The sequence below is a fragment of the Anopheles arabiensis genome, chromosome 3 (assembly GCF_016920715.1).
Source record: "Anopheles arabiensis isolate DONGOLA chromosome 3, AaraD3, whole genome shotgun sequence".
In the NCBI taxonomy this organism is placed as follows: Eukaryota; Metazoa; Arthropoda; class Insecta; order Diptera; family Culicidae; genus Anopheles; species Anopheles arabiensis.
In genome coordinates this window covers 30,966,364-30,976,736 of record NC_053518.1, presented here as the reverse complement: position 1 = coordinate 30,976,736, position 10,373 = coordinate 30,966,364, and the positions used below count along the sequence as shown (strand labels likewise).

The following is a 10,373-nucleotide window of genomic DNA, read 5'->3' as shown; positions in this document are numbered from 1 at the left end:
ATGCTTATTTCTTAAATTAAATTCGAAAGCCTACAACATTTCTAATCGTTCAAATCAAAATTCTCATCAGATTTGCATGCGCACGCCAATAATGTTCAATAAAATCGGTCCAACTTTTGCTGGCACGTCTGCTCATCCCTCGAAGCTTCGAGAGCCCCCTTTGAACTGGCGTCCAATTGGGATCCTCCAATTGAGTCTTCCGCAGAGTAATCCACACGTGCGTCCTACCAGAGAGCCGGTGGTACGTAGTACTACGCTCATAAAGTTTAATAATGCGCTCAATCAGCAGATGATTTGTGGTGGAAGGTCCTAAATGAATTACACCCCCCCCCCTTCCCGGCATCTCGTCCGTTGGCGCCGTCACATGGCAATACCTAACACACGGTACACACACTCAGCTTGTGGCAGGAGGCGAAGGCAGCAGAAAATAGCAAAACGAGCGTTCTATCACAAACGGCTGCAGCAGCGTACAGCATGCCATATCTTCATCAAATATAATTGGAACTAATGAGCGTGCACACACACACACAGGCTCACCAAAGCATTTACTGAGTCTTGGAGACTCTTTGCGAACCGTTTTTCCTCCCAGCAGTAGAAAACCCCGGAAAGATTGCAACGGAGAATGGCCGTTGGAGGAACGCGCGTGTCCCTCTCGTATCCTTGCAAACTCTGCGCATGCCCCCGTTAAACCCCGTCTGAAGCGGAGCAGTGGGTAGGTAGAGAGATTATCATCGCAAACCTTCTTTTTTCCAACGGTTTCAATCATTTTCCGACATTTTCCACTATACACCGTGCGTTACATATATATATATCCACGGAGCGCAGGGGTGCTATGTACATCGAACGGGAAACGAGTCCGCATAGCTCCGCCCAACACACTGAACTAGGGGAAAAAGGTGCCATTTCTTAACTGTAGCGCGAGCATCTCACTCGCACACCGGAAGAGGAAGCGAAGGTAGGATGGTAAATTAATCGGAGATGATTTGATGTAATTGAGCCGCCTTTTTAGCTATTTGCGATTTGCAATTAAAGGCATTGGAATAATTGTCCATTCCATTGGTTGTCTAACGAAGTGCGCTTCCGCTTCCGGGGTTTGTAGTTATTTCAACTTGTATAGTGGAAGATGATGTTTCATTAGCAAGCATTCTGTTTGTATGTTTAATTAGCAAGAACAAGCTGTATAACAATAATTTGCATTTCATTTATTTTATTGAAGTTTTTCTCCTCTTGGGTTTTTGCACACTTTTCGACTAGAAATTGGGGTTTACACTTAAAAGTTCATTTTCTCTTTTGTTTCTTTTGTATTTCTCCTATGCTGTGTCTGTAAATTAAACGTTTTCCAATGGTTTGTTCTTTCTTTTACGATTGTTTGCCCTTTTTCTGTATTTTTATTGCCAATTGAAAGAATATCTAGCTTTTCTAAACTCACTTTCTAGAACCCATTCAAATCTTCTTAAACAAAACGCTTCACATTGCATTTAAAAACACACAACCGTCCATTGGTTTTTGTTTGCCCTTTTTGCACCTGTTTGTAGTCATTTTTTAGTCCTTACGTCAGATAACCCTGATCGTCCCCTACAATGTCCACATCACTGCAGTCAGAATCACTGTCATTCACTAGCTCATCGTCACTTGACGGTGGCGTACGGTGGTGGTGGTGGTTGTGGTGGTTGCCGCCGGACGGAGGTTGCCCTCCGAGCTGTGTCAGATGATGTGCGGCCAATAGATGATGATGGCCACCTTGATGTTGCTGCTGCTGATGATGAAGATGATGTGGATGATGGGGATGTGAAGGATGGTTGGGATGGAAGGGATGATGAAGCGAACCATTTCCACCCGGTCCTAGGGCGACTGCTGCTGCCGCAGCTGCTGCGGCCGCCGCCGCCGCTGCTGCTGACCGTTTCACTAAGCTAAAGGAGGAGTGCATCGAGCCGCTACTGGCGCTGGGTAACGGCTTCAGCACACCACTCGCCGAGGACGAGGAGCCCGAGGAAGACGTGGAGCTTGGTGGTGGTTTGGCACCGCCGTGGGATAGACCGGTTGTGCCCTTGCCATTGCTGTAGGAGGTGAAGCTACTCCGCTCTGCCGGTGGTGGTCCCGACGACCCGGACGAGGAAGACGACGCGGTGGAACCGGCCGAGCCGGACGAGGGCGCTGCTGGCGGTCCGTGAAGCCGGCTTGAGGTGGAGGACAGGGAGGAGGAGGAAGAAGATGATGTGGATGAGTTGGTGCTGCTTCCCCCTGCAGTCGCTCCGGTGCCGCTCGAACCGTTGTTATCTGTGTGAGAGGGGTGGGGAGTTAATTATAATTAGCGACATGGAGGAATTACAATCAAACTTCGTTGAAATCAAAAATGATTTTCAAGTGAATTCAAGTGAACCTGTGGTTGTATGGAACTAATTATACAATCAATCAAGTTAGCGCCAGAAATCGTTTAAGTGAGCTAGCGCCTAAACATATGCAATCTGCACAAAATCATCTTGTTTGTCGTCTGAAGCAACAAATAGAGGTCACGGACAAGGCGTACGGTGTATTTCCATAGTTACAAGAACATTTAATTTCGTCATTATGAATTTCACAAACCTCAAAGATCAATTTCAAACGACTGACGAAACGGCGAAAATAATCTGACGGAGAGACTTCGTAAGTAAAAAGATTTAATTATTCTGATGGAGTTGACATAACAATTGACAGTTTTTTACCAACACACCTTGTGAAGAAAATGTGCAGTTCAACTTTAGAAAGTGGATGTAGGAATTTCCATGTATTACAAAAAATACAGGTTTTTCCAAGTGAGTTTCGAATGTAAACATTGTTTTTCACCGCATGCAAGAAGTTAATCCACTTGAATAATTAGAATTTCTTCAGCATGATTTTCAACACGTCTCAAGCTGGATTGAGTTTGACAGTTCTTTGTGATGTGTTGAAAATCATATGTTGAAACTGAAATTTCATTTTGAAACAAATAAACTATTTGACAGCCGTTGAAAAACATCTTGGATGCGGTGAATAACAATGTTTAAATTCGAAACGGACTTGGAAAACCCTGTAATCGAACCTTTATTTACAATGGTATTTTACATAATTCCATTAGAAAATTATTATAACAATTCATTATACTATTATTCCAACATTAAAAGCACTAATTCAACACTTCAAGAGATGATTTGCAACAACACAGTTGCCATATGTATATGACAGCTGTTGAAAAACATCTCGCAAACGTTGAACAATGCTGTTTTTATAGGAAATTGACGCGAAAAACGGTTTAACTTGATAGAAAACTATGTCTATATATTGGGAAAATTAATCTGCAAATTGTTTGGTTCTTAAAACGTAATATTTTAGAGCATGTTTCGAGAGAAAAGCCCCATAAAACCTCTAAACATAATCTTCACCTTTACGGTGCCTTCAATCAAAGCTTCTACAAAAGCGACTACCCTCCACGAAGTCGACTTCACTGTGAAGCTTCCAATTCTGAGGGCAACGAGCATGTCAGGAATTTCCTTTCGATCCGCGCACTATACAGCGCTCATACACTTCTCCTTATTCTAGCGTGACCACTATATTGCATACCAGCGCATTGTTATATTCAGCGCAGCTTCGAAATAACACACCATTCATCCCATTCCACACACACGCGCACAATAGCTCTCGACATGAAAGAGTCACACCGTCCACACCGTGGTGGAAAATGGTGGGGAACCCATTGTTCGTGACTTGAACTCGAGTCAAATTCAAGTACTCTCCAGTCTACGCCCTGCTCATATCCTCCACAAACGCTCCATTGTGACTTTGGGGGAGAGCAGAAGAACTGTCCGTCCAGTTTTCCACAAACTAAACGGCTCTGTCTTGCTGCAGGAATTTTCATCAACAACGGAATTCTATCCACTCCACGACTAAAAATGAAGATATAACGGAAGAACGAAGAGAGAGAGAGAGAGGCAAGGAGTCCCTATTCCTACTAGCGATCCTTAATTTGGACAAGATGGACGTCTGCAACGTCTTTACGTTTCTAGACACTCAAAACTTCTTAAAAGGTTTTTCAAAACCCTCTTCTGCTAGGAAAAATAACATCACACGCACACAAAAACACACACGAACCTTTAAGAAGCTCGAACCCTTAGCCAATAACCAATAGTTAACAGTCGCCATCATGAAAAGCATTCCTGACCAAGTCTCAATATGGCCGCTCTGTTGTCGCCTTCTTCGTCTTTTGGACAAGGAGACGACATCTGCCAAGACGGGTTTCTTGCCGGTAATTGAGTTTGATTGCCATGTACCCTTTTCTGCTGCACGCAGTAGGCTGAGTATCCTACTTCTTCTTCTTGAGCAAAGTGCGTTACTATGCGTCAACCCTCCTACCAAAGATGTCTATGCCTACTTTTATTAGACAAAGAAAGTTGTCCTATTTTTCCAAAAAAAAAAGGCAAATTGCTTCAAGCTGTTTTTCTTCAGCTTTCAGTGGCGGGTGATTCGAATGCAGACCATTGTTCCAAATTACTCTGCCACACTTTTCAACCCATTTAACTTGATTAGAAGTTACACTACGATGGTGATGGGTGTTCTCGTTGTTGTCACTTACCGGCAGCGTTGACCTCACGTCGCCGTAGCTGCTTCTTGTGCTTCATGCGACGGTTCTGGAACCAGGTTTTCACCTGCGTCTCGCTTAGCCCCAGTGCCGAGGCCAGTTCGACACGTTCGGGTGTCGATAAGTAGCTATCATTACGATAAAAGAGAACAAAACACACACCAAAAATTAATATGAAATATGTTTCAAATCACCAACCACATGGACAAAGTTTGTCCGTTTATTTCATTATGTCCTCCGGCCTCCTTACCGTTGTGCTTCGAAACGCTTCTCCAGCCCCGTAAGCTGCGGATCGCTGAACACGGTGCGAGCTTTCCGACGTCGGCAGTGGCGCAGCGCACTCATGCCCATTCCCAGTCCGAGGGCAATGTCGGGACAGCCGGCACCGGGAAAGAGTGGTGAGCTGGCAAATATTCCTGTTCCCAAAAACAAACCCCCCAACAAACAACAGTGCACCGTTAGAGAGCAGTGTCTCCATCATCATCATGTCCAAACATATGTTACGGAGAGGAACTTTTTCGAGGCTGACGAGGAAATTTAATTATTGGGAAAAACAAATCACTCTCTCGCACATACCTTGCGAAAGAAAGTACGGATCGACCGTTTTGTAGCCAGTGGCCGATGGGGCAAGATAGGCGCCAAGTGCCATCTGCAGATAGCCCGGGTCGCTGTACGGGTTGGTGGTGTACATGACGCCGGCCGACGGTCCGCTGGTGAACTGAACGGGACCGCCGGAACTGCTCACTGGAGGGGCTGGCGGTGCGGCAGGTGGCGGTGGTGGTGGATGCTGGATTCTGGGTGGTGGTACGGTCCCAGGCGATGACTGCTGTGGGGTGCTTGGGTCCAAGTTTAGTTTGCTGGCAAATCTGTGGAAAGGCAAAGAAGGGTTACACATTAGCTGGAGGAAAATTTAAAGGGAAATTAAATGCATACATATGACTTTTGTTTTTGTATTTGTATTTTTGTTGTAAATAATCAATCATTTCAAAATCAAGCAATACCATCTAGCTGCCCATTAGTGGCTTATCAAAGTTATTAAAATTATAAAAAAGATGCCAAATACTAGCATTCCCAAACAAAAATATCATCCACTTAATGAAATATTCAAATGATAGCTTAACTATAATTCCATAAAAACTTTACAATAAGCTATTAATTCATTCTCATTACATTCTTTTTCATTCTTTCTGTTGTTGTCCATTCTTTCATTCAATTCTGATTTCGTTCTTTTCCTAAGTAAACAATCTTCTTTGGTACAGCAACCGTTGTAGTTCAAGACCTGCCTAAAAACCACTCTTCTATTCTAGTAGGGCTATAGACTGACTTTCTGTGACTTATTGATTACTCATAATAGAATAAATCAGTCCCCTACACGTATGCTCCATTCCAGGCTAGAACCCATGACGCGCATGATGTTGTTAGGTCGTTCGAGTTTATGATTGTACTACGAGACCGGTCAAAGGAAACAATCAATTTTGTTTAATTTTGTAGATTAATATGGCTAGACGAGCTAGTTGCTTGAAACTTGATGCTAAAGTACAGTTCTCGCTCGGTAATCCGCTCTTTTGACAACAAATTCATGAGATGAAACAGCGTTCGGTGAAAAGTACTGAAATATGTTGAAAAAGATAAATAACTTTCTATTTTTTTATAAATTACAAGCTTTTTAGTATAACAAGAAAATGTATGTCATGTAATAATTAACTCATGAGACAAAAATAAGAAGTTTATAAAACACAACAAAGTGCCTTTCGATAATGCGCACTCGATCAAGAGCGGATTAATATTTTGTTTTATTTTGCTCTTTTCTTGTTTAGGAGAAGCCAAATTTATATTAAATGTATTTCATTGTTCAAAACTGAATTCTCCAATTGAACTTATTTAGACGACGTTGCCAGATCAATTACTGAAGCTGTGCTGTGCACTTTACAATGAAATTCCTTATTGTTTTGCTCTCTTTGTATTTTCCTGCAATATCATTTTATCTATTGTGTCTTTTCTTTCTCGTATTTTTTATATACTGACACTGTATTCCTATGAACTTTGTTTGGGATTCTTTTCACAGAATCGTGCTAAATTAGTTGTTGGGAGATGACAAATCATTAATCTTGACTTTTGACTTGTTGTGCCATAAAACTGAGCGAAAATGCCTTTTCTTCTCTTTATCAACTGTTTACAACACAACTCCCAGCAGGAACAAGTTTTCAAATTTTATCACTTTCTTATTTTGTAAGTTTTTAATCTATTCCTCACCTTTCCGAATGTAACACCGTCGCCTTCCGATACTGCTGCTCCTCATCGTTCCGAACCAATCCATTCCCATCCGGTCCGCCTGTTTTTCCACGCACAGCACCACTAACAACGTCACCGCTTGCTTTGATACTATTTCCACCACTCTGACTTTGATTTCCACCACGCTGCGCACTGTCCCCCACTTCACTAAACTCACTAGAGCTCTTGCTGCGCTCGTGACCGCTCGTAGCACCACTGGGCAGCACCACCTCGGCCAAAGTATCGTCCAGTTCCGATTCGTCACCGTCCGATTCGACAGAACGCTGATCACCAGCGCCGGGTGATGATGGAACCGTTCGCACCGAGCCTCCTCCCAAACGCTCCCGGGACGGACTGTTCGGATGTCCTACACTAGCAACACCACCACCGGCACCATCGTTCTGGAACAGTATGTCCTCGATCGAGAACGGTGTCTTGACGGCAATGGCCGTAGCGGAGGGCGATTTGCAGCGCGCACCGATTGCCGCCGGCAGTTGATCCTTCGTGCCGTAGCCGCCCGCACGTGCCAGATGTGCCTGGACGGACGATGCCATGCCACGGTGGTCGGTTGTGCACATTTGAAGTGAGTGGAAATTCGGAAAATTGATGCTCACAACTTCACACTTCAACACTGTTTCCCCCACTTACGAACCCACACACTGAACGAACAACCTTGTCAATCCGTCACCCCGTGCTGGATTGATGTGCTTTGCGCGCTTTGCATCCTTTTGCTACCGTTGCACTCCGACGACTGACGGTTGAATGAGGAGTCGTTGTTTGTCCTGGCAGTCCCTCCTCGCACACGGGCATGTACCGGAAGAACCCATTATATACAGCGCAACCGGGCGGAGGGAAGCGAATCCTTAGGCGAATCATCATCCCCTTCCCCAGAAGCTGTGATTGACGATCCTTAAATGCGCTCTCTCACTCTCTCTCAATCTCTTCTCCCTCTCTCTCTCTCGTTCTCACAGCTAGCTCTGAATAGGAGGAACATTGGCTGCTTTGATGGGCGAAAAAGCACCTTCCCTTCCATTTTACATGCTTTCGCTAATGAACCTCACTCAAATCTCTCCTCTTGCTCCGAACACAATTCCCCTTCTGGTTTTCCCTCCCTTGATCGCTTGACGAACAAATTGTCTGCTAAATTGTGGCAAAATTATGTTTTATCATTCCCATTTACGGCGGCGTCATCTCTCTCCTCGCTGCTTCTTTCCTACCAAAGCTATCGATGATGCCCGATGACGACAGCTCCGTTGTGAGTGTACATAGTAGACCCACTTGGCGACAAAATGGCGGCAAGTAGGCAAACGCATTAGCTAGCTATGGATGCCGAACTGTTGTTGCTTGGGGTTTGGAGTTTGGGGGAGGCTCTACTGCCCTTCCTGGCACACCTGCAACAAAATAACGATCTCTGGTGGCTCTTACAACGTTGCCCACTGTTGCCCAATTAGCGGGGTCGTCCTGGTCGCTCCGTTCTGTTTGTTGGTGTGCGCGGTGTAAAGTTTACCCATTTGTGCAACGGGGAATGATGGAGCACGGCCTACTTACTGCAACGCTGATGGAATGTTTGGTCTCCCCCCCCCCACCCCTTTCCAGGTTACTATAACCACAATGATGATGCATTTATGGTGCAAATAGAGCAGTGTGAGTGCACCAGTGCGCACAGGGAGCATTGGATGGGTGGGTTTATTGGCACAGTTTGCCCATAGATTACTGTCATCCCGATTACCATCCTCTCCTGTGGTTGTGGTATTTTACGCATTCCACCCCCCCCCCCCCACCCGAAATAAGGGCAGAGAAATGGGGCTAAATATTGTGTAACGGAATTAATTACATATCATTATAATTAACCACCGCGAAATAATGGTGGGAGCACGCCCGGCAGGAGGACACTGGTGTGGTGGTTTAAAACATTTTACACGCGCACAGCTTGCTGCGAAAATCGCGCTTGCCTTGGGTACGGTGAGTGTGTGTGGGAAGGAAAATGGGCTGACTTCACCCGTGTTGTTGCTGCTGGTAACGCTAATGAAGGGCGATGATTTTTAATGACTTGATGAAAAGCCCGCTTATGGGCAGGTTTTGGATGCACTTTTGGCACGTGTGGTGGTTAAGAACAAAAATCGTGTTTATTAAAAGTTGATTGATTATTAACGTTTTGGGTGTGAGTATTACAGGGTTTCGAATCATATAAGGGAATAGTTCAACCACTTAGGGGAATGTTGCAAGCAAGCTGTGGATGTTTGCAATCACTAAGGGGAGTTTTGCAATCGATTAGGGGAATGTTGCAAGCGTACTGTGGAGCTGTCATCAGACTGTGGGTGCCGCTGTAAATACCTTAAAATATTTTCGTCAATCTTACTAACTTATCATGTTTAATTATGACTCCGCAGCAGGATTTATTTAGTTTATCATGCGTACAGCAGAATCCCACACGAAAACAACTCCAAACGATGGTTTTAAAAAAACATCATCGGTATCAATTCGTAGCTTTTTACACCGGCACCCACAGTCTGATGACAGCTCCACAGTACGCTTGCAACATTCCCCTAATCGATTGCAAAACTCCCCTAAGTGATTGCAAACATCCACAGCTTGCATGCAATATTCCTCTACCGATTTGCAACATTCCCCTAAGTCAGGGGTCTCCAAACTTTTCAATTCGCGGGCCGCATTGCTTCGTAAATAACGATGTTGCGGGCCATTTTAACGTTACTTTTGGTGATGAGAACGTTTAAATCCTGTTTTTATATGAAAATACTTAATGAATATTCTGCATTTTTCTTTTTTAGTAACTTGATTTTTGGCTTGGTTTAGTAAAAATTAAAAATTTGATAAAAATTGTGAAACTAATATGATATTTACATTATCCTTTGCAACATCACCGCGGGCCGCATTATAGGCTCTCGAGGGCCGCATGCGGCCCGCGGGCCGTAGTTTGGAGACCCCTGCCCTAAGTGATTGAACTATTCCCTTATATGATTCGAAACCCTGTAAATGAATTTGAACCAGTTATCAGCAACTGTTTATCAGTGCCTTTTCTAAACCAAATACTCTTGTCGAATACTTTAAAAATAATAAATAATGAGTTGATTTATTACATACTTTCCTACTTCCTATAAATAACACTTTTTCAATCGCCTGGAGTCGGAGTCTTCCAGAGTTATCCTGAGTTGGAGTCATCCGGAGTCATTCGAAGACATTCGAAGTCGTCTGGAGTAATCCGAAGTCATCCGGAATCTTTCGTAGTCGAATGGAGTCATCCGGAGTCGTCCTGAGCCTGAATGATTCGGAGATATTTGGAGTGAGAGTCATCCTGAGTCGGCCAGAAGCATTTCATTCGGTGGTTTGATTTCCTCTGTGGCGTTGTACGTGTACAACTTAAACAGGCCTTTCTTTCTGAGTCAACTCTGGATGAATTCGACACAGGACAACTCCGGACGACTGCAGATGACTTCGAATTACTCCGGATGACTCCGACTCCGGACGATTCCAAAACGGATCCAGATAATGC

At 44.3% G+C, this 10,373-nt stretch overlaps 1 protein-coding gene across 1 annotated transcript; it reads right to left on the bottom strand.

Annotated features, from left to right (window-relative positions):
• Positions 1-1,198: 1,198 nt before the first annotated feature.
• On the bottom strand, positions 1,199-8,584 carry LOC120903906 (brain-specific homeobox protein). Its single transcript, XM_040313577.1, has 5 exons — positions 6,845-8,584; positions 5,168-5,457; positions 4,842-5,007; positions 4,586-4,719; positions 1,199-2,277 (listed from the first exon to the last, which is right to left on the bottom strand). The coding sequence occupies exons 1-5, from the start codon at positions 7,438-7,440 to the stop codon at positions 1,550-1,552; spliced, it is 1,914 nt and encodes a 637-aa protein (XP_040169511.1). The 5' UTR covers positions 7,441-8,584; the 3' UTR covers positions 1,199-1,549.
• Between the last annotated feature and the right edge of the window lie 1,789 nt (positions 8,585-10,373).

What these genes read in the sequence shown, in the direction of transcription:
- LOC120903906 (XM_040313577.1), bottom strand. Translation starts at nt 7,440, where the DNA reads ATGTGCACAACCGACCACCGTGGCATGGCATCGTCCGTCCAGGCACAT. An exon ending in TCCGTACTTTCTTTCGCAAG is followed by an intron (nt 5,008 to 5,167) that starts GTATGTGCGAGA and finishes TTTTGGGAACAG; the next exon opens with GAATATTTGCCAGCTCACCA. An exon ending in ACGTGAGGTCAACGCTGCCG is followed by an intron (nt 2,278 to 4,585) that starts GTAAGTGACAAC and finishes CCTCTCACACAG; the next exon opens with ATAACAACGGTTCGAGCGGC.